We start from the raw sequence: 25,325 nt of genomic DNA on the forward strand, positions 1-25,325 counted from the left end.
TGATCTGCGTCCACCAAAGCAATGGGCCAGCCGGCTACAGACGGAGACTTGATAAATGCTGCCGCCCTGGGCCTAGAAAAGATATCCCTGCTTCTTTTCACATTGTACAAAGGAGAGATTTCAGAAATTCCTGTATAAGCGAATGTGTGATTCTTCTAGTAAAGAAACTATTAAACCAATTTAAAAAATGTGGACGAGTGCACAGCTTGCCTGGAATGATCTTTAAATAGCCTCGCCATCATCGCCTGCTTAAATCTAGGACCACTCCTCTGCATTCCACGGCCAGATGGTCTTTCTACAACCCCTTCTTCTACTTGTCTAGTTACTACAGTCTTCCCCCTCAGACGTCCCAGCAGCCCTTCTCGGGATACCTACAATATTTTCTGTGCTTTGGTTTGATCTTGTGTGAAGCTTCATTGTACATCACATTTGCTGGCTGCCGAGACTTGCTTGGACCTTCTAGCTGGCATACTCTCCAACAAAAACACCGATGGATCCTCCCTGATCTCAGATCCACTGCCAGCAGGGTGACCGGGTCACCAGTCACACAGCAATGACCTCAGATTGTACTACATTGAGAATAGACCATATGCAGGATCAATGCTGCCCTGTGATAAACTCAAGACACATCCACCCTTCCAGTATTAGCTGGGAGGATTTGGGCGAGGGATCCAATACACTAAGTAAACATGTCAGTAAAAGGAGACTTCCCATGAGATAATGTCTTATTGGTTTGGCCGGCCATGACACAATACAAAGTTATCTATTGAATGTGTTTCTTTATGAAGAGATTGTGCTATTTCCTCCTAACCAGATTACACCAAGTTTAATTTTCCTAAATTAAAGATGGCAGTCTCATAACAAAACAAAAAAACAGCCAATTACTAAAGCACAGGAGGAGTGATGAATATTTTCCTTTTATGACTACTGCATTTATTGGCGTATAACACGCACCTTTTCACCCTGAAAATTGGGTGCAAATAGTGAGTGCGAGTTATATGCCAATACTACAATTTGGGCTGCCAGGGAGGGGACAGGGAGGGGGGCGGGATGAGCGCCATCAGATTACATACAGTGAGAATCTCCTGTTTACTCAGCGGCCTCTAATAGGAAGTCCCGTCTCCTGGGCCGGCATTAGACCAGTGTTCTGTCCATCATAGAAGCCGGTCCAGGAGGCGGGACTTTGTATTAAAGAGGCTGCAGAGTAAACAGGAGATCCTCGCTGTATGTAATCTGACGGCACTCGTGCCATAACCGAGGACTCCTGCGCACATGGCCATTCACACAGCCGAGTCCGCGAACCCACAAGGCAGATCGACAGAAGATGGAAGCCCTCCAGCGGCACCCTAGGATAAGCATTTCAGAATGTGCCAATATGTGGTTAATACTAGCACATTATGCTCTTATTTTCCAGAGGAAAGTTTTTTTTTTTGCAGTGGTTTACTATCGCTTTAAGCCAAACTTTAAATTGCTTTCTGGGTTGTTTTTACCAGGGGAAGTGTGCCCATTCACATCAAAGCCACTCTGCACAGTGCAATTTTGGAAAAAAAAGTTACCCGTGTTACTTTGCTGTGATTTCAGCATATGATATGCTAACCACATCCACAGCCGTACTACATAACTGCATCAAAAGCTCTGGACCTTGCATTTTGACTACGCCAAACTCCATCCAAATACACAATTTTAACCTGAAAATTTAGAGAGTTTGCATAAAAAATAAAAACATACATCAGTTCTGCTTTAAGTTCTAGACTTGGAGAGTGTAAATACTTCCGTCAAATTGTGGATAAGAAAGGTAGTGGTGCGCTGTACGTAGGGAAAGTATATCCATTGGTAAAAACAATATATAAAATCCACAATAAGGGGATATGCAGCAAACAATACAGGTATACTAAAAGGGTATGCCTATGTGGCTAATTTAAACAACACTCATTTCTACTAATAATCTTCAACAAATACATAAAATAGTGAAAATTCATAAAAAATCCAAAGTGCAGCGTGTTGCGATCTTGAAATCGCATAAAGTGCAGGTGTTCCACTGTGGCTGATTAAACAATAATACTCATTACTATTAGTATAAAATCTACAACATAAAAACGTAAAATAATGAAAGGAAAAAACACAGTATAACATTCAAAGTGCAGTGTGTTGCGATCCTAAAAATCGCATAAAGTGCAGGTGTTCTGCTGTGGTGCACATAGGCAAACCTTCAAACATAGACGGTAATTAGGTGACAAAATATAAATATAAGTGTATCAGACAACAGTCCGTTTCAGGTGCCAAGTGCTGCGATTATTCTCAAAAATCGCATAAGGTGTGACTCCTTCAACAAGATATACAATGTGGAGCTGTTGCAATGGGAAGGGCAGTGGTGCTGCTGGAAGGGGCTATAACCTTGGTGGTCCTGTATATACCAGTAATGGATGTCCCCTTACCTTACCGCTGTAAGGTAACAGCGTATATATAGAGAGCTTTGGGATCCTTTAGCAGAATTTTCCCTTTAGTGTGGGGTTCCCAGGACCTGACCAATGATATGGTTCCTTTAAGGGGTTTTCCTCTGCGATATTTCAGTCAGGGTTCCTCAGTGGTGTGGCATATGCATGGGTTTAAGCAGAGATGGAGGAAGAATACTCCATAGTGTAAAGTGCTTCAACACCTCCCCTGTTTCATCTTTCAATCCTGATAAGTTTTTCAAAGTTTTATATGAATCAGATTTTTTTGGATTTTTAATCAAATTAACCACTTCAGCCCCAGACCATTTTGCTGGTCAAAGACCAGACCACTTTTTGCGATTCGGCACTGCGTCGCTTTAACTGACAATTGCGTGGTCATGGGACGTGCCTCCGAAACAAAATTGACGTCCTTTTTTTCCCACAAACAGAGCTTTCTTTTGGTGGTATTTGATCACTTCTGCGGTTTTTATTTTTTGAGCTATAAACAAAAATGGAAAAAATTTTTTACTTTGTTATAATAAATATCCCCCAAAAATATATTAAAACATTTTTTTTCCCCTCAGTTTAGGCAGATACATATTCTTCTACATATTTTTGTTAAAAATCGCAATAAGCGATTATTGATTGGTTTGCGCAAAAGTTATAGCGTTTACAAAATAGGGGATAGTTTTATGGCATTTTTATTAATTTTTTTTTTTTTTTACTAGGAATGGCGGCGATCAGCGATTTTTATTGTGACTGCGACATTATGGCGGACACATCGGACATTTTTGGGACCATTGTCATTTATACAGCAATCAGTGCTCTATAAATGCAATGATTCCTGTGTAAATGACACTGGCAGTGAAGGCGTTAACCAGTGGGTGGCAGTGTAGGGGTTAAGTGTTCCTAGGGGTGTGTTACCAACTGTTGAGGGCTGGGCTTTAATTTAGTGAACACTGATCTCTGCTCTGATCAGTGTCACTAGTTGCTAGGCAGAACGGGGAAATGCTGTTTACAACGGCATTTCCTCGTTCAGCCGCCCCGTGAGACGATCGCGGTTATGCCCGCGGCGATAGAGTCCGCGGGACCCGCGACCGGACTCACAGGGGTCCCGACCAGCACGCAAGCGAGCTCGCGATGGCCTGGCGGCAATAAAGATTGGACGTACCTGTATGCCAATATGCCTGCCCGTGCCATTCTGCCAACGTAAATCGGTGTGCGCTGGTCAGGAACCGGTTAATAAAATGCCTTTGAGGTAAAAATCAAAAAAGATCGTTTTTTTTATTTAAGATACATTAATAATTTAGTTTATCCAGCATGAAAAAGTAGCTCAGTTATGTAGCACAAGGCTGAATATTCTGCAATATTAACCTGCATTGATGAATTCAGCGTTTCACAGTAACCATGAGATAAAAAACAGTTCAGGAATATTCCTTTATCCCATTGTTTTGCAAATCTATGTACACTACAAACTGTATGATTGTTGGAGAAATGCATCAGTACCAGGCTCTAAGTTTGAGGAGGAGGAAGGGCAAGCAGTGCAAGTTAAAGTGAAACCTTCTGTTCTTTCTGCACATAGTTTGAAGTGTTTTATTTTCCTCCTTTGAGGAGCAAAATGTCAGCAGGCCGTAAAAGAGAACCAGTTTGGGAATATTTTAATGAAGTCCCCTCTACATATGGGTAGAGCAGGTATGCATGTAACACACACACACACACACACACACACACACACACAATTCCGGATAAAAGAAGAATCACGGCGTAACATCTTTCACATTATACAAAAAAAAAAAAAAAGTGCCAACCCATTTTTTTTTTTTTTTTTTTAATTCATTGAAGTGTATTTTTCCCCCAAAAAATTGCTATTGAAAGACCACTGCACAAATACAGTGACATAAAATACTGCAACAACCATCGTTCTATTCTCTGGGGGCACTGCTAAAGGGATATCGATACACACATGTACACACATACTTGGGGGTTCCAAGTAATTTTCTAGCGAAAAAAATTTGATTTTAGACTGCAAGCAACAAGTGTCAGAAAAAGGCTTAGTATTGAAGTGTTTAAATTGACCTCATTTACAGACCAAGTTCATCCCTTTGATCTAAAAGAACCAAAATGATACAATTCTTTTTATCGCAGGGATGAGCAACGTTATAAAACTTCGCCAACTTTTTTTTTTTTTTTGACAGCTGTGAGCAGAGAACAGCTCTGCACTGAATCGTGGGAAATACCGGATTAAGATTGTGAGGTGGGGGGGGGGGGGTTTGAATCGAGATCGCAATTTTTTTTAACGATTAATCGTACATCTCTAATGCGCACACAAAAAAAAAAAAAAAAGGGGGGGGGGGTGCCACGTGGAAGTCAGACCCTGTGTGCACATCTGATCAATCTAAATATATGGGCATTCTAAGTGTCTGACAGTCCAGAATCAGGGACCAAAAGTCATGTATGTCTGCTACATTTTATCTGCAGATTTTTTTTTTCCTTCAGATTTACGAAAACCATATAATATGAGGTCAAACCTTAGGAGTTTCAATGTGTATGCAATCAGGCAGGCCCTTGCACTACATGGTTTTGGTAAACCTGAAGGAAAAAAAAAAAATCTGATGGTGTGTATGGGGCTGTAGAAATAAAACAAAAAAGTTATTGTTTAAAAATGACACTTCTCGAAGAATTGTTTTTTGTCATTTAATAATGCAGGTGTGGAACGTCCTACTAATGGTTATTGTGTTGAAATCTATTCTTTGTCATTCTGGCAGTCACCAATACACAATCTTATTTCTTTTCCTTATTAATCGGTTTTCACACGGCTCATGTATTATGAAGATCTATGACTGGCCTACTTTGCTTAAAGGAGAACACGGGTTTCACTGGAGATAAACAGTAACCTGAGAAGGTAAATGATAAACTCAGAAAGCTTCATCTCTTTGCGTGACAGACTAATGTGCATTATAACAAAACTCCACTGTTCGTGCGCTCACATGATTTCATAGACTGCAGGAAAATCAATAGAAATGGGAGGTACAAATGTTGAATCATTGGAATATGAAGATAAGAGAATCTACAGGCCCCAAAGTTACAGTCAGAGAAGACCGTTAATTTAGTAGCAAAAAAATAAAAATAATTTAAAAACACACACCAGTCAATGAGAGCAAACCTATGCCGAGGAGGCAGGATGAACTCTACACAGTGTTGCCACCTGACCAGCAAAAGTAGGAACTGTTGCCAATATTAATAGGAAAGATTATTGCAGTCCATATTTTTTTTACCAGAAATGTAGCAATCTAAACTCCACACTGAAATCAAATTGCTTAAAGCAAACTTTTCAATTTGCAAAGCAACATGTTCGCTTAAAACCAGGGGGGGCAATAGGAGGTATATGAAGGGGGTGTATAAAAGAATTTTTTAAAAAAAGTATGTCCTCCATGTACCTACATTGACCTCTCCTTCTAGAGCATGACCCAGCATCGTTCTGGTTTCTGCAGCACGAAAACAAACATTCTAAAGCCTCATGCACACAATCGGACTTTGAACGAACTTTCCCGTGGAATTTTGTACAAAGGGTGTCGGCTGAGAACTTGTATTGCATACACACGGCAGGACTTTCAGCCAACTTGCGCCAAATCGCGTGGTTTTTCTGCTCTTTACCGCCACCTTTGGTCAACTTCTGTATTGTTGCCTGATCTTTTGCATTGGTTCTGAGCATGCGTGTTTGTACTTTGTACAAAAGTCCTATGGTTTTCTGTACACACAATCAGACTTTGCTCCATCGGACTTTTGTTGTCAGAAAGTCTGTCCGTTCGCACAGCCAACAAAAGTCAGATGAAAACTGAAACATTTTGTCCGATGGAGCGCGGACGGATGTTGCCTTAAAACTGCTAATTTGCATGTTTGTGGTCAAAAAGTCTGATCGTGTGTACGGGCCTTTACAACTCCATGTGCTATTAGCAGCCTTCTTGTAGAGCTCAGATTTTGTTAATGTGGTCATGCCCCCAGAACGTTATCTACCAAGAGCCCTTTCCCTTTACACAGTGTGTGGGCAAGCTCTTGGGAGTCAAGACGGCAGCAAGGTTATGCTGGGAAACAAATTGTATGCAAATGGACTGGAACAAGAGGTGATGGGGGGGGGGGGGGCAAGTGGAATTCCCCCAACTGTCCTAAGAGGCTGCGTGACGTTTGGACAGTGCCGATTGGGCCTATGCTGATCACATGCACCCTCCCAAGAAAATAAAAAACCTTCTCCAGTAACACACCAAACTGAGCATGTGCAGAGTGCCCCCAAGGCTCTGTTCTATCAGGAGATGGATTGAGGACAGTGGCAGGATCAGAGAAGACAGGATCAAACCACCTTTTTATGCAATGCAGCGGATTAACCCCTTAGGTTCCACAGAGAGTATAACTAGAATGCTTTACTGCATTCGGGAGAGTTAGAAATCCCACCAGGAAGCCGACACTGCATAGCGCTAATCACAGGTAGCGAGGCATTCCCCCGATCTGTGCAGATGCGGATTGGGTAACGTCTCACTGCTTGCAATTAGCGTTGTGCAATTTCGGCTTCCTGGTGGGATTTTGAACAAGTCTAAACCCATCTCTACTGCATACACAGACCGATTTTACTGTTGTGGGTTTAGTAACCCTTTAAGGCCAACCTTCCAAAATCAAAAAAACTGTGTATGCATACTAACAGAAGGTCTCCAGTCTGCTGGCAGGACTTGGGGTTCCCTACTGTTGGGGGTTTAGCAACACTTTACATGTGCGCTAAATATTTAACCCATACGGCAACCAGCCTCACTGCTTGCTGCCTGCCAAAGTCTTTGGCAGGCTGAAATACATTGCAGCTGGGCTGGGTGGGGTTGTAGTACCTAGTGGTACCCAAGTTTAACTCTATAGGCATTTAGGAATGCATTTGTGAAACCCAGGCCTTCTGCATAGCAGGCATATGTCCCTGAGCAATATCGGGCCCTAAATGAGGAGCCCCACTCTGTACAGCATGCAGCCCTGCCCAGTCAATTTCAGCCTGCAGGTAGCGAGTCACTGGAGCCTCCCACACAAGACTGAATGTCTGGTGTACAAGTAGCCTGACCCAGTGTTTTTGCTGTGCCCGACATGCACAAAACAAAGGCTCACTATAGAACAAGCAGAACTGAATACAGACATTATGCCTCAAGAACCGAAACTCTCGTAAAATTTATCAGGAACTCTGATCTGATTCAAAACCAGAAAGCTTAAAGATGACCTGCTCAACTTCCACCCTCTGAAGGCATGAGAATGCTTTACTGCATTCGGGAGAGTTAGAAATCCCACCAGGAAGCCATCATTGCACAGCGCTAATCACAGGCAGCGGGGCATTCCCCCGATCTGTGCAGCTGCGGATCGGGAAAGGTCTCACTGCCTGCGATTAGCGCTGTGCAATGTCGGCTTTCTGGTGGGATTTCGAACACGTCTTTCACTACATAATCCTGAAATAGGATCTAGGCGGCTCCTAAAGTATCACAGGAGCAAATCTTTCATTTTTTCTTACTTTAGTGTTACTATTGCATGCTATAAATGATGACCACACACAGAAATGAAGATACAAATCTTTTGTTGTTTGGATAATGGAAACGCAAGTATACCATACAATGAGTTTTTAAAGGAATAGTTTCAACTTTAACCCCCCCCCCCAAATAGTAGTATTTTAAAGGGGCATTAAACACAAGCCAAAAATTTAATCTACTGCAGTTTACCAATCATTCGATGTAGTGGCTTCATTCATTTTTTTCTTAGGCTTTTTTGACCTTTGCTTTTACCTGCTGATCTGATCAGTAACACCTCCGTTATTAGAGCGCCCCCACTCACTAGATGAAAGAACACAGGGGGCACAACCACTGTCAGTCTGGAGGGAAGGGGGTGTTAGTGTATTTAAAGCTGCTAGTACGTCTAACAAATTGAGGCTCAACTCCAGCAATCAGTTTTGTTTTTTCCTCTTTTGGGACAAAGGTTTGTTTTTTTTGTAAAAAAGGATTGTTGTAAGTACCGGTTCACACTACAGCGACATAGGATCCGACTTGTCAGACCTCAAGTCGCTGGACATAAATTCCATTGAAGTGAAAGAGGTGTCTGAATGTACACTACTGAAGTCGCTCCGACTTCAGAAAAAGGTTCCTGTACTACTTCAAGGTGACTTCTAGCCGACTTGTACCGATTGATTTCAATGGACGTTGGCTCCAAGTTGCCTCGCAAAGTCGTGCCAACTTTCACCTGGTCGTCTAACTCTGGCTCAATACATTTGTAGGAAAGCCCCGGTATTCTTTATGGCTCGGCCCAGATCCTGTGCAGTGGCGACATTGCACTGGAGGATATAGTGTGAGCCGGCACTAAATGGTTTGTTTCATCTATGTAACGGACACATCTTGCAAGAGGGCTTGTTCTGTTGAAAAACAGGTTTACTAGCTGAATCAAAAGATGAAAAAAAAAAAAAATAGTAGAAAGTAAGCCTAAAGAAAAAACAAATGCAGCCATCACATCTAAGAATTGGTAAGCTGCAATATAATAAAAGTTTGCATTTGTGTTTTATATTCCGCTTTAAGTATTCCTTAAAAAAGGCAAGTATAGTTATAAATAGACCCCTTTCACACTGAGCCACCCTGGTCGTCAGCGGTAAGGCGGCGCTATTTTTAGCGCCGCTTTACCGGCGCTATTCAGGTCGCTAGCGGGGCGGTTTTAGCCCCCCCGCTAGCAACTGAAAAAGGGGTTAAATCCGCCCGCTTTGCCAGTGGTATCATGGCGCTGCCCCATTTTTTTTTTAAATGGGCAGAAGCGACGGAGGAGCGGCGTATTCACCGCTGCAAAGAGGCTGCTGGCAGGACTTTTTGTGACGCCCTGCCAGCGCCGCGCCCCAGTGTGTAAGCACTCATTCTTCTTTCACACCGTGTTTGCACCCGAGGCTTTTTTCAGGTGATATGCAGATGCTATTTTTAGCGCTGTAGCTCCTGAAAAACACCTCCAGCATGAAAGGGGTCTTAGGGATGCGCGAGTATTTTCACCAATACAAAATGAATGGACGCAAATCGCACTGCAAAGAATCGCATACAATTTCTCCCACCGCTCACCTGTGTGTGAACCCAGTATAGAAATAGTACAGCAATGGGAAGTTTATTAAAATGTTATAACAACTCACATTAGATCTAGTCAAATCCAAATCGTGTCCCTGTCCTGCCGGTGATGGGAAACCACGGCCATGGTGGACCATGGAGGTGCTCACAGGACTGGAGGCAATGTATGTGTGGTCCGCCCTCAAGCTGATATCACTTCCACCCTGTAACCACAGGAGTCCCGGAACTTCTCCAATGACTGTGGACATGACGGGGACACTTTGCAGAGTTGGGTTTGACGAGATCTGTACTTTTTAATGTGAGTGGTTAGAACATTTTTAATAAACTGCCTATTGCTGCACACAATGGCACTTCCCTTTCTATACTGGGTTCTCACACACAGGAGTGGTGGGGAAACCTGCATGCGATTCCATCAGGAATTGTACCGCACTTCTGTTCAAATCCCTTGCGATTCTTTGCTGCAGTGCAATTTGTACAAAAAATTGCACCGCAAAGTTTTGGTACTCACAGATAAAACAGTATCAGTGCAACCTTACTTATACTACAAACCCTGTTTTCAGGCAACCCCGAGTGCTCTTCCATTTTCTATAGAGAGGTTTACACTGATGTAAACTACAGGGTTGCACCGATACCCATTATGAATACTTTAACGAGTAGGGTTGCACCGATACCGTTTAACCTACGATTACCGATACTTTCAGTCAAGTGGTTGCTGTGACCAATAACTTTGCAGTGCGATGTAATTCTTATCTGAATTGCATGTGGTTTACCCACCACTTCTGTGTGAACCCAGGTCTGTGCGAAATCGCATGATGTTTCATGCACCACATGAGTATCGGACAGAAATTGCACCACATTCCTGTTTAAATAGCATGTAAATTTATGCAGTACAATTTGAGCTCATACAAAATGAATGAGATTAAATCGCACTGCAAAAGTATCAGTACATACTTGACCAAAAGCATCGGTACTCATATGTAAAAACCGGTATCGGTGCAATTCTGGTAGACTAGAGAGGTGATGATCCAGCCGGGTCAGGGTTGAGTTCTGCCTAAACCCTCCAGCTTCCTCCATAAGCAGGGCCAGGCTTAGACAAAATGAATGGCCGTCTCTAACTCTGGCTCAATGCATTTCTAGGAAAGCCCCAGTATTCTTTAAGGCTCGGCCCAGATTCTGTGCAGCGGTGACAGTGCACTGGAGGATGTAAACATTACCTAGCTCAGGGCAGAAAAGTGGAAAGTGGAAAAAAAAAAAAAAAAATTAGTCTGCCATTTAGAATTTGTTTTCACTGCCTGCGGTGTTGTGTATTTATCATGTAGGCAGGCTGCAGGGACAAACAAATAGTTTTCTACAGGATCCTTTTTCAGCAAATAATCTCACGTGCTGCATTTCTAGTGTGTTTCCCTATCAGATTCATACACATTACAGAATATGCTATACGAGGATGCATTTCATGTGGCCCTTGCACCTCATCTCTGCCCCCACCTCGGCGGTCAGCAGCAGAGGATGACAATTCCTCCTACAGATCCTGCATCTCTGTGCAGCCGCAGCACCCCCACATCTCTGCTTCCCCTAGTCTCAGGATTGAGCACACCAGATGGCAGCTAGCACCAGGCCTCCTCTGGTCCTCCTCCAGACCCTGCACTTTCTGCTTCCCAGCTTCCTTCCAGAAACAGCACATAGTAAAGGGGGGTGCACTGTGATGTAAAGGTGGGTGGGAGACTACTTCTGATTGGGGGGGGCTCCTGACATTAATGTAACGGGGGTGGGGTGCTCTGGATATCTAGCCTTACACATAGAACCGGCCCTTTGAGGGCAATTATAATACTGATGTGGCCCACAATGAAATGGAGTTTGACAACCCGGCTATATTCATGGAAATGCCAGCGCTTCTGATTACACAGACATACTGTATTTCTCCAAACTAAACATTTTTCTCAGAGAAATGCGTCCATACATGTGCGTGTGTAAACAGAAGTATTAACACGTGTAATCATGTATTCTGCAATGCAGGTCTAAAGGCTGAATTATGCAGCAGCTGTGGCTCCTGGGTGCCACAAATACAAATGTATTTTACTTTATATGACCATATGTCCCTCTATATGGCAGTGGGAATTTAATGGATTTAATGGGTAGGGAAACGTCACAGCATTACCGATATAGAAATAGCAAGATGAGGACAAAAACAGAAAAAAACAGAACATTAGAAGGTAAACAAATCTAAATAGAAAGTTGTGTTTAAACATTATCACCAAGAAACCTATCAATAGAGGCGATTAGCCATATAAAGGGTGTATGATCCCATAAATGTATTGTGCACCATCCATAACCATTTTAAAGCGGAGGTTCAAACTAAAATCGAACCTCTGCTTTTTGTAACCCTCCCCCCGGCGTCACATTTGGCACCTTTTCGGGGGGGGGGGGGGGGGGGGTGCATATACCTGTCTAAGACAGGTATTTGCAGCCACTTCTGGGCATAGACTCCCATCGGAGTCTACGCCTCTTCCTGTCCCGACGCGCTGTCTGATGGGACACATACGGGGCCCGGAGACAGCGAGGACCATTCTCATTGCGCTGCACAACGTGAGCATGTGCAGTAGGGAACCAGGAAGTGAAGCCGCAAGGCTTAAATTTCCTGATTCCCTTACCGAAGATGGCAGGACCGAGGGACGGTTTGGCCTCAGGTGCCGACATCACTGGGATCCTGGGACAGGCGAATGTCCTTATTTTAAAAGCAGCAGCTACTATTATAAACTCAAAACATGAAAAACTCCAGTAAACAAAAAACGCGGCTAAACACGAGTTACCACGTTGAGCGCTTGAAATGCCTGTAAACTCAGCTTCGAAACGCATGTTTTTGCGTTCCAAAAAATAAATTTAAAAAAGCCTCTAAACTCAGCTGTCTAGAAACAAAATGATCCTGCGCACATCTGATAACAGAGGAGAGTTCAGGGGCAGCCGGAAAAATAAAATAAAAAAAATAAACACCCAACTGCTCCTAAACGTCCGTTTACCAGCAGCAGCATACATGAGGCCGAATATGCACAACTCAAACACAACTCAAACACCACATCAACTACATTCTGCCACAAACACAAACTGCGAAAAAAGAAGAAAAAAAATAAAGTTTTAAAAGCTGAGAGAAACTGTACGGATTTCCTCCATCTAGCAGGGGCAGAAGAAGCATCAGACAGACTAATCTCTGACTACTGATACCAGAGGAGGCCTACCACATATCCGGGATCGCTCCCAACTACAGGGAACACTGGGTACAAAACTCTGAAAGGAGGCCCAACACATGAAATTAAACTGTCACACAGTTGCGAATAATTAAAAAAAAATCTAAAATATGTTATTTAGGGATTTAAAAAGCATTGTAATGCCTTTCACTAATCGGACCTTTGCCGGGACATCTGTCATGTGACTGCTAGCAACAGAAAGCAATTTGGGATTACCACCAGCGGACATCTGGTAATGCAGACCTGCCGTTTCTTGCTGTCTGATCTTTATTTTCAAGTCCTAATGTACGCGGGATGCGGAGACAACCTCTTCTGAACTATTTTTTTTTTTTGCAGTGTGAAACCGGCATTTAAAAAACGCCCGTTTCGCTGTGTTTGCATGCTGCGTTTAGCCACGTTCACATCTAGGAGAGTTTATTTAAGATATCACAAAAAAGAAATAAAATAAAACCCAGTATTTTAAGCAGTTGTATCGTCAAAATGTTTTACTTTGACCTACAGGAAAGCCTATAATAAGGCTTAACTGTAGGTAAAAAATATCTCCTAAACCTGTACGGTTTAGGAGAGATATTCCCCGCGCAATGAGCCGCTGACTTCAGTGGCGCATGCGCATCGGGGATTCTCGGCTGAAAGTCCGGGCAGACGCCAGACCCTGCCGATAAGAAAAATCCTGCGCGCATGCGCGGGAGTGATGACATTGCGGCTCCGGCCACTCATAGCACCGGAGCCACGATGCCCAGAAGACACGCCGAGGAAACATGTCAGCTCCCTCGGCGTGGACCGAATGAGATGCCGGTGCCTCTTCCTTTTGTGGTTCAAAAACGAATAAAATCAGGACAAACCAGTGTACTCGGTTGTCGTTTTAATTCTGCAGAGCTGGAAAGGATCAGTGGACCTCCCTTGGTACCTGAGAAAGTTGTACATTTGAAGCCTTTACTCCATTCACAAACTCTGTGCTTTAAAGTGGTTGCAAACCTAGTTGCACCACTTGTACCATAATAAGGCTTACCTGTAAGTACTGTAAAGATCTCCTAAACCTGTATGGTTTAGGAGATATTTACCATATATGCTTATGCTATCGACGCACTCGCACTGAAGAAACGGCCCGGTTGTGCAGTTTCTTCAGCAGCCATGCCCGGAGGTGCATGCATGGGAGTGACGTCACCCCGGCTCCAGCCAATCACAACGCCAGAGCCCCGGAAATAACTCTGAGGCATGTTACCGGTCACAGCGGTGTGTGGGGATCGCTGCAACAGCTTCGATCTAAGGCAAGTACTTCATAATGAGCTAGCATGCAATGTATACTAGCTCATTATGCCTTGGTCTTGCATGTTTTCTTTTTTTCTCAGGATTACAACCACTTGAAGAGATTTTTTTAGCTTCAATGTGAATGGATTAGACATATACTCAACTACCCTCTACAATCCATAGCCAGTCTTTCATAAGGCTAATTATACACCCTGCTCCATTGCACCATTCGTAAAACACATTTATGTTATTCGATAAACAATATATTAGGCCCGTCATCCTTGGAAAACACGTGTAAGGAAGTCAGGACGGATCCCAACCCCCCCCCCCAGAACAAAGCAGCCAATGTACTTTATTTCAATCGGCTCCCAACATATTAGAGCAGCCTTTCCCAATCTTCTCAACACAAAGGAACCCTTGAAATAACTTTCTGCTTTCAGGGAACCCCTGCTAACAATTACTATTATATACAACTCATGATACATTAGTGTGATGGTCAGTGGGAAGACGCTCCTTACACTTGTGGTCATTGGAAATAATTACCTCCTTACAGATAGCTAAAAAGATCAATAGTGTCAGTGAGAACTTATCCGAGAGGTAGAATTGCTCTTTGCTCAAGGAACCCCTAGAAACCTCTGGAGGAACTCTTGGGTTTCATGGAACTCTGGTATTGGAGCCCAATGTATTGTTGGCAATGGAAGAACATGTTTAATTGCCGATTAAAATGATCTGCTGATGCCAAGGTTGGACCAGTCTAATGTAAAGCAACATGGGTTAACCAATGCAACTGCACGAAGGCCATTCGAAAAACAGAGACCGCATTGTGTCAGCATTGTGCAATACCTCTGCAGATATGGCCACCACTACAAACTGCAAGGAGCTCGTTTTGAAAAGGAATATCCTAGTAGTAACACAACAGCCACCGGAATGATCCGAAATTCACAGCATAACCACCTCCGTGACACATGGAATAAATAAAATCAAAAAGTAACAAACCACATAATGGATTAAAAAAAATGAAAACCTATTAAGCCTCTTGCACATGGTGCTGATGTTTGAGCATCTGCTTTTTATTGGAAGCAATTTCAGGCATCTGTTTTGTAAGTATATAGGGAATATTCATTTATGCTCCTATTGGTGCAAAATACTGACCAAGAACACAGATTTTTTTACTGAAGAATATACAGCGATTGTTTATGCGCCTGTGTGTACCGGCACATTGTAAATCTACATTTTAGATCAGAAAAAAAAAAAAAAAAATCTGTACTGAGCTTTTTCAAGCTGCAGTATGTAAGAGATCTTAAAAACTTTAAGGCCATTTCAGGACTTTTAGTAGCACTGCAATTTTATCTTGGACTGAGGTATAAAGTTCAAAATCGAGACAGAAATATGGGGCTGTAATGCCGAGTTGTCCTCAAAGAATAAGCTACTTGAAATCTCGCTGGCCATCTTGGTTCAGTACTTTCCGGGGTAAGCAGAACTCAAAACTAGTGTGCGGCGTGTCCACACTGGACCTCAGAGGGCACTTTTCACAGACTTTTCAGGAGGTCAGTAACGGCAACCCCCATATTCCTTTCATGACCTTACACACAGCTCAGTAACAACTTAAAATTTACTATTGCTTTTACATTATGCCACTGCAAACGATTAATTCGGAAATTATATGACAATTTGTAGCAGAAAATACAGAAACCCCTCAACTATATCATTTACACCAACACGAGGAAAAAGCATGAGGAAGTGGAATGTACTCACTGCAGACTGTCATTGCAGAATCCATTCAGGCTGCAACAGCTCCAGAAAGGAAAATCCCTGTTGCGTTTATTCCTTTAAAATGTTCCGCGAGCCTATTAATGCTTTCTCGCTGCAAAACCTTTAAACTCAGCATCCACGTGGGCTAAAAATAGGGCTTTCTTAAAGATGTACTCCTGTCTGCCAAACGTGCATCTGGGAAGGAGCAAAAGCCTGCTCTGAGCAAAGGTTACATTTGAATAATTGAAACTACTAACGAGAGGCGTGACTGAGGAGAAACCTGACGGGGTCTGGTCACATGATCAGTCAGCAAACACTGCTTCCTGAACTCAAATCCGTCTTAAAGGAACAACCCAACACGTGGAGGCTGTGCATTCAGAAACACCACATAAAAAAAAATAATAATAATTATAATTATATACATAAATCTAGGATTTACAAAAAGGAGAGAACATTTTAAAGAGGAGCCATTTTAAAAATAAATGTAAAATCAAACAGACATTTATCAAGCAAAAGAAAAAAAAAAAAAAAAAAAAAAAAAAGTCATACTTTTACAAGCATTATATAAAAGTGGGGCAACTCTAGGTTTATTAAAGTATATGCAACAGTTTTTTCGGTGCATCTGCAAACTTACGCCTGCAATCCTGCCTCGTCTGCCCACAGATGGGGGAAAAAAGGAAAACTTGAGAAAAACAAAACAAAATGTTCTTTAATTATAAACATTTGATGGCCCAATCACTGCATCAGAAAATTTCCAGCAAACTTTCCCATTTTCTGTTTTTTTTTTTTTTTTTCTCTCCTTTTCTTCATTTTGAGTGATTTCTAACAACCCCACTGCTATTGCACGGCCCACTTACACTCCTCCCCCTGAAATTAAAAAGAAAAATCATTCAAAAAGATTTCCAAGAATTTCATTATTTTCCATCTTGAAATGGAAATGTACTTAGTAGGCACTTTAACCATACGAAGATAAAACGATTGGTTTACCAAATCATTGGGTTTTCTATCCATGTATGTCCAGCTTAAATTGGATATAAACCCTCACATACACCCAGTGAAGTGAACAGCCTCAGATAATACCCATATGAAACAAATCTCCCTAAGTACTACATGCATACCTGCTGTCTTCAGCTTTTTACACCGTTTAGAAAGCACATAGTGAGCTGTGCTGTGAACAGCACTGAACAAAGCACTGCCAATCTATTTTAGGCCACTCCCCCCCATGACACAAATTTCCAGCTGCTTTTATCTTGCGTGTCGGAGAACGTGTCAGAAGTTATGCTGATAACAGAGTAACGAAGCAGCAGAGAGCTAGGGGACTTGGTACTTTGGAGATAGATAAGTAAACACTACAGATATATGTGGCGAGGTCAGATTTCATGAATGGTGTTTGCATCCATTCAGGCTAGCCATTCACATTTAGAATTCCCTTGTTCAGCCCACATGAAAACCGGTGTATTTAACAGCCATGTGCATGAAGCCTATAAGAGGAGCATTTTTAAAGCACTCTCAGACCTACTTAGGATAAGGGGTCTTTAAAATCTGGTGAGTCAGTTGTCCAGGTAGTGGAGAGTGGAAATGTCAGACAACCCACTGAAGACTCACATGACAGGCTGACATCATTGCTGACATCATTGCTGACATCATTGCCGCTATTGTGCTGTAGTAACCTAGACCCCTTTCACACTGTAGGCGTTTTTCAAGCGCTACAGCGCTAAAAAATAGCGCCTGCATAGCACCTGAAAAAAGCAGCTCCATTCACTCCAGTGTGAACGCCTGAGGGCTTACACACTGGAGCGGTGTGCTGGCAGAGATTCAGAAAAAGTCCTACCAGCAGCTTCTTTGGAGCGGTGAACTTGCTGCTCCTCCACCTCTGTTCCCCATTGAAATCAATGGGGCAGCGCTGCGATACCGACAGCATTTTGCAGGTGGATTTAACCCCTAGCGAGCCGAATAGCAGCGCTAAAAAATACTGCCACTTTACTGCTGTTGCCCGAGGCAGCTCAGTGTGAAAGGGGTCTTAGCATTGTCATCCTATAACAAGAAGTGCTGCTGCTGGCAGGATCTTCATTTGAGTAACTTTACAACCAGCATGCACAGACACACAATTTAAAAAGTAATAGGAGCTGCCAAGGAGAAGAACCTAGTAAGGGTTTGGTGGAGACTTGGTACCATATTACACGCTAAATATAGGTATAACACAGCATAAAAAAGGTGAGCCTTTAAGAAAAACTATACAATTAAAAAAGCACGATGCAAGACCAGCATCACCAAAAAGAATGCAGGGCCTGACATAGCTGGGCATTTGGTGCCGGTGGAGATGCCAAATGTCCCAGCAGTGAGGAAGCCTCTGAGGACCGGATGCCATCACTGGTGAAGAACCAGTACCAAAAGGAGAGGGGAAAACAGGTCACCTCCTACCAGCCCCAAGGAAAGATACTGTGGCCCATAGAAACAAAAGGATCGAGGGATACTCTGGAACTGCAGAACTCTGTCTTCTTCCTGGAACCTTCCGAGACATATCGTACCCCCCCCCCCCCCATTAGGATTTAAAAGGGTTTCATTATGGCAACACATCTCATCCAGACGGATTAGACGCCAACTGAAGTGTGTTCACGGAGGTCCGTCATTTAAAGTGGTTCTAAAGCTTCATGCATTAAGGTGAAAAACCTTTTTATGCTGCAGCTCCCCCCCCCCCTTTTTTCTCATCAGAGTCCAATCCAGCGATATGCACGAGTGCTGTGGCTCCTACTCCACCGTCTCTCTCCTTATTGGACAGATTGACAGCAGCAGGAGCCAATGGCTGTCAATTAAATCCTGTGACACTGAAGCAGGGGGCAGGGCCGATTCCCACTGTCTGCGCCAATGGACTCGGGAGCGTGCCCAAACATGTGCTCCCAGGGAAATCGGCTTTCCGTGGGGGCACCCGATGAAGAGGGGCTTGGAGAGCAGGCAGGGGGCCCCAGATCGGGGGGTTGCTCTGTGCAAAACTACTGCACAGAGCAGGTAAGTATAGGCACGCTTTTTTTTTTTTTTTTTTTTTTATAAAACACAAAGTTTACAACCACTTTAAAACCTTATCTGGCAATGTGTTTCCTGTCCTCGGGGAGGAGCTCCATATATCAAAAGCTGTCCTGGAAGATGACTGGGTAGAAAAAGTTTTTGGGTTTACACACAGAAACACACACACACACACACACCTATACACATATACACACACATATATACACACACACACACACACACACACACACACACACACACACACACACACACACACACACACACACACACACACCTTCTGGAATTGGCAGTTGCCTTGATGTCCTTCCCAGAGTTCCTTTCTCCAGTACTGTACTTTGCACAAAACCATCCTTTGCAGTCACTACACACCCCTCTTAAGATAACATTCGGGTCATATTTGTGCAACTTCACACAAGATTGTGCACTCTGTACCCCGTATATCTAAATGTTGGGGTCCTAGCAGGATACCCCATTGACACTTGAGATTTTGACATAAGACTGTCATTTCTAAGAGAATTGCCTTTTGTTTATGATGTATGCATAAAAAACACCATCTATTAGAATAACCTGGAAGAAATGTATGATTGCAGTACTAGTCTAAGCATGCAAACATGTAAAGAATGGGAGCACAGGACATTAAACTGTCAAATTTACATTCTTTAATTTTAAAATAACTCATAACTCTGGCAGCCAATGCTGAAATGTTAAATATCCATAGAAAGCAGACTCCGTGAAAATCATCCATAATGCCTCCTTTCTGTGATAAATAACATGAACAGCTAGTTACTGAGATCTTTTTGTGTGCGTTTGCAGAGCATTGCATATTCTTCCAAGAAGTGCCTGCTAAGTATTTGGACTGTAGCAGGAAGTTAAAGCCGGGCTGGACAGATCCCAAGAGCCATGTACACAATGCATCTAAAACATTACAGCATTTGGAGTATTTTCCATCACTGTCTATAGAATTTTGCTTTTCCTGGCCTTAACACTAAACACTTCCTGCCAAATTATGTATTACTTTGTTCAATCCTGAAATACCTGGCTGCAACGATTTTAAGCCTACTAAACCAAAATGCAAACTCTGATGAGCAGCCTTTACTGGTCAATACAGAGAACAACAAAGATCTTCTATCAAGCAGAGTGACTGAAAGATGAGCTCATTGCTGCTTCTCTATGCTTTTCTGTCACAGGGTGGGGCGAGTCTACGACCGATTGGGCTCTGAGGACGACGACTGAATATTATACGACATCTAACTGAGGACATCTAGTGGTGCACAAGCTCTTAAGCGGTTCAATAGCTCTTAAAGGGCTATTTAGTGTTTCATTTAATTGTTTTTATTGAATTTTAGTGTAAATCTGAGGTCTTTTTGACCCCTGATCTCATATTTAAGAGGCCCAATCAAGTCGCGCCCGCATATGAAAAAGGTGTTCAAACCACACATGTGCAGCATCACCGCGATCGGTAGAGCGAGAGCAATAATTCTAGCCCTAGACTGCCTCTGTAAACGCAAAACATGCAACCTGTAGAATTTTTAAAATGTCTCCTATGAAAATTAAGGGTAAAAGTTTGTCGCCATTCCACGAGCGGGCACAATTTTGAAGCACGACATGTTGGGTATCAATTTACTCGGTGTAACATTATCTTTCACAATAGAAAAAAAAATTGGGCTAACTTTACTATTGTCTTATTTGTTAATTCAAAAAAGTATTTTTTTTTTTTTCCTAAAAAAGTGCACTTGTAAGACCACTACACAAATATGGTGTGACTGAAAGTATTACGTTGACCGCCATTTTATTAGAAAAAAAAAAATAAAAAAAATAGTATGTTTGGGGGTTCCAAGTAATTTTCTAGCAAAAAAAAAACTGGAATAAAAAAAAAAAACTGGAAAGAAAGAGAAAGAGAGAAAGAGAGAAAGAGAAAAAAAGAGAGAAAGAGAGAAAAAAGAGAGAAAAAAAAAGAAAGAAAGAGAAAAAAAAGAGAGAAAGAGAGAAAAAAGAAAAACTTGCTGTGATGAGCTGGAAAAAAGTTAGCACAAATGAGAGCAAAAAGAGGGTAGAATTTTTTTTTAACAGGTAAGTTGTTATACCTTTCCTTACACTTTATAGGGTAACTAAAGTTGCAAAAAAAAAAAGAAAAAAAAAAAAATTATGGTACAGTAGTCCATGCAAATCTTTTTTTTTTTTTTTTTAAACTTTCCCCATTTTGTAGCAATAGTTTGTGCCCGTTCTTCTCACTTTTTAAGATGTAAGGAATGGAGCTGCATCTCAGGATAATGTAGCTCCAGCATGCGTCAGTGTTACATCATCTGTGGTCTACCAATGGCCAAAGAAAATACACGGAGGATGATAGACGATGGAGGATGAAGGAGCGAAGGACAGAGGGGCAGCGGAGACCGAGCAGTTGTGGAGAGTAAAGAGTTGTCATCGATTGAGGAGGGTAGGGACTGAGAAGTATGTCAGCGATAACGTGCAAGTATGCTGTAGGGACTTTCACATTATGGCAAGTGCTCTAGTAATTAGTCGTATTGCCCATTACAGTCAAGCTGTTTCCTACTTCGTAGTGCTGCACAGTGCACAATGTATTGTACTATTACCATCTTTCAATACTAGTCTATGGGTAAGGAGGTGGCCCGACTAAAACAACCTCCATAAAGGAAAAAAATTAGCTAATCAACATTTAAGGGGGACCCTCTTCCACCTTCACCACCCCTTCTCATTTGAAAGGGTTAATTTAACATTACTGTTATAAATATTGTCAAATATACACATTTAAAGCTACTATTGTCCCATTTGTTTCCCTTTTACTACATGCCAATGAATCTCTTCTCCTCCTATAGTCCTGTGCCGCGATTCTGACTCTTATGTTATCCGCAGCCAGCTTCTTCTCTCATTAAGTAAACTGAGATCTAAAGCCAGCCATAAATGGTTGGAATTTCAAAAGAATTTTCTTTAGAATTTTGCCCCATTAGCGGGCCGCAGCAACGGCTGACTTCCGTGAATTTAAGTGATCGGGCATGTTGGAAATTTTTTTTGAAAAACTATTTTCCTATAAATGATGGGAGAATCGTGCGAGAAAAAAAAAAAAATAATTAAAAAAAAAGCCAGAAAGAAAGAAAATCCCTGATCACGAAAATTTTCAAAGTTTCAAAATCATTTGTGGCACCATCAGCTCACAAAAATGTCTGATTTTCTAAAGAAAATTTGTTGAAAAAATAAAATAAAATGAATGAATGAACGAATGAATGGAGGAGATCTTGCAAGATTTTGTGAAATCTCGCAGAGGCAAGCGTATTATTTTTTTCTTTACACAGATCTCAGTTCACCTACAAGCATTCCCTGGAAAGCAATGGTGGCATAGCTTTCCCAAGGGGCAGCTTGGAGGCCATGGCTTAGTCCCCAGTGCCTCAATCAACCATGAAGTGGGATTACATTAAATGTAAGTTTCAACAAAATAGTGGGCATCTGCACACAGACACCGACTCCTCAGACACTTTTTTTTTGGGGGGGGGCTATGGAGGCAATTGTTGCCTCTATCATTAACCCCCGGAAAGGGCATAATGTGTCCAAGAAGTTTTCTACAGGAGCACAAGCCATCTGTTACCCATCTCATTCACATTTATGCAACAGGGAGTCGGTATCTGCAGACTGCCACCATTTTGTTGTAGTCTACTGGAACTTGACAAGCCAATTCTGTCTTGCACATGCTGATCCGACTGACACAGGTTGCGCGGGCCGGGGTTCAGTGGTGCATTTGAGATGTACAATTTTCATAGTTCTGGGCTTTTTTTTTCCAAAAAAATGATTTTACTTAAGCATGCCGGGATGGGGGTGGGGGGGGGGGGGGGGGGGTTTCCCTTCACCACCCTTTTATACTTACCTAGGTGGATGCAGCATGGGACCAATGCGGCATCTGTCCCCCCACTGAGAATCAAACAATCTCCATCTCCTCTTGATTCTCACAGATCCCTGGAAGGAGAGTCACTGACTGTCAATCAGCAGCTCTCCTCTCTGCTCCTCCACACTCACAGGAGCGCTGGGCTGTGGAGGGGGCAGAGATCGGCCATCTCAGTCTCTCAGTGGCTCGCCGAGAGGCTGACACAGGCATCGGTTCAGGCATATCAGGAGAGACTTCAGACCACTCTGCTGAAAACGGGTCACAGGAGTGCAAAACGAATTGCATGCCTGTGACCCTTAGGACAAGCCCAGTCAAACAAGTTCAGGCTGGACTTCTACTTTAATCAACCCTTTTAGTTTGGGATGGTTAGGAAGGGGTGTGCTACTCTGCAAAAAACTTTCAAAGTAGTATCTCCTTGTTGGAAATATCGCCCCACACTTCCTGTCAAACCCTACCCACCGTGCCAATGGGCAAGGAAGGGAGAGGACATCTTCCCAACAGAGAAAAAAAAAAAAAAAAAAAAAATGAAAAAACGGCTACAAAAACTTTTCAGAATAGCCCAGCTTTTGGCCCCCCCCCCGACAGTAAGCTTTTATTAGGCTGCTGAAGGTAGGTGCACCTCTAGGTACCTGCAGCAGCTTGCTCCCTCTCTTATCAGAATAAAATTGCACAGCGTCATCCATCTACATTGCTATGCAATTACACTGAACACCAGCAAAGCTCAGGCTACATATCAGATTTTTTTAATGAATGCCCTGGGTTAAACAAACATCTTCCTAGTTGGTTGCAATTTAATATTTCTGCTTAAAAAGGCCTGGAATTTCTTTTTTCCAGAACTAATCTCGATTACATTAAACAGCGCTGGCCTCTGCCCATTCTCACTGTTAAAATGCTGAGGTGGAATGGAACCAGATAGGTAATGAATACTATTCACAAGCCTTAGGGCAACTTCGCTTTGCAAAAGATTTAAGAAAGACCTCTGCTAACACAATTTACATGAAACATCTAACATGACCGCAAAGTAAACTCAGAAAACCAGCCTGTTTTCTGCAGGAAAAAAGAAAGAAAAAACACAAACAAACATCGGGGGGCCCCTTATGGCTTCAACGATGTGAAAAAAAAACAAAAAAAGACCTGTTAATAGCAATACACATGTAGCTACTCACCCTTCCTCATCACATTAGGTAAAGGAAGACAAAATGTAAGATGCACGCAACAATAAGGCTTAGTTTACACCTGCTGTTAGAAGGGGTGGTAAAAACATGAGGTTAAGCTGAGATTTTACTGGCCCAAACCGCCCGCCAAAGGCAGTGATATAAAGGATACCTGCATGCTACTGCCACAATGCTTTGCATTGTGACTCAAAAATAAATAAATAATTCCCCCTTATGTTTGGCAGGCAGCACCTACCGCCAAAAGCAGCCCAGTCAAGTGAAAGGGGGCGATGGGCAACACTTGTGTAAACCAGCTCTTAGGAAATGAGGAAAGTGGGGTAAGAGCTAGTGCCAGTCAGATAATGGCTTGGTTCGTCACAGACAAAAGGCAATCTGCCAGATTCAACTGAAGCATTCCATAAGCACGTTCACCACCCAACCTGATCAAAATGTTGAAAATCCCCAATTTAGAGCCTACAGTTGCCACTGCAAACGGTGCCGCTTGTTCCACATCCTGTTTTGACTGACATCCACAGATCTCTTCTTTCCTGTAAGCTGACCCAAGTACTTCCTCCTTATTATGCATCAAGTTATAGACTAGGTACTCCTAATGCAAACAAAGACAGACAGTGTAAAGAAAGGCAAAGGGCCGGTTCACACAGCGGGCGATGCGAGGCGACACGACTTGCCTCGCCTCGCTCCCGCAAGTCGCCCCCGTTCTGTACAATGGAACCGTTCTGAGAGGAGCGACTCGAGTCGCTCCGACTCAGAAAAAAGGTTCCTGTACTACTTCGGGGGCGACTTGCATTGACTTCTATACAGAAGTCCTCTGCAAGTCGCCGCTGAGGTCGCCGCAGGTCGCGGCGAGGCAAGTCGGAGACGCCTCGCCGCGCCTGAAGTGTGAACCGGCCCTTACCTGTCCTCAACATTGCCCTTTACCCAAACCGAACACACATGTTCCAAGTCAATGGAGAGGGAGGGTTGTTGCAATACGTACATTAACACATCTGGGGTGCTTAGCGTATCAAGAGGCTGCAGACCAGCTCAAGGGCATTGTGTGAACCCCGCTAAATCCTCCCACAACTTGTGAATATTTGTGCCAATACCTGCCCATATAGTACAGAGACACAGAGAGACAGAGACACAGAGAGACACAGAGAGACAGAGACACAGAGAGACACAGAGAGACAGAGACACAGAGAGACACAGAGACACAGAGACACAGAGACACAGAGACACAGAGAGACAGAGAGACAGAGAGACAGAGAGACAGAGAGACAGAGAGACAGAGAGACAGAGAGACAGAGAGACAGAGAGACAGAGAGACAGAGAGACAGAGAGACAGAGAGACAGAGAGACAGAGAGACAGAGAGACACTATTTTCAGGTCGCTCTGGTTTAGTCAGGTTATCCCCCTGTCTCAGCTGCAGGGGAGAGGAGGGAGCACTGACAAAAAATGGGCCATAGGAGCCCATGAGTGATGTC

General features: G+C 42.9%; 1 protein-coding gene across 6 annotated transcripts in view; it reads right to left on the reverse strand.

The window, feature by feature from the left end:
* LOC143987137 (echinoderm microtubule-associated protein-like 4) overlaps nt 1-25,325 on the reverse strand; it is a 249,200-nt gene that overhangs the window by 154,491 nt on the left and 69,384 nt on the right. The window contains exon 1 of one of the 6 annotated variants that reach the window (XM_077485696.1): nt 15,775-16,008. The exons of the other annotated variants lie outside the window; for them this stretch is intronic. Within the exon in view, the coding sequence (XP_077341822.1) occupies nt 15,775-15,799 (25 nt within the window). The 5' untranslated portion in view covers nt 15,800-16,008. Of the gene's footprint in view, nt 1-15,774; nt 16,009-25,325 lie in introns of those variants that run through there. 6 annotated transcript variants of the gene reach the window in all.

This window comes from Lithobates pipiens, unplaced genomic scaffold, assembly GCF_037356315.1.
Source record: "Lithobates pipiens isolate NorthernLeopardFrog02 unplaced genomic scaffold, aLitPip1_a1.2 Scaffold_18, whole genome shotgun sequence".
In the NCBI taxonomy this organism is placed as follows: domain Eukaryota; kingdom Metazoa; phylum Chordata; class Amphibia; order Anura; family Ranidae; genus Lithobates; species Lithobates pipiens.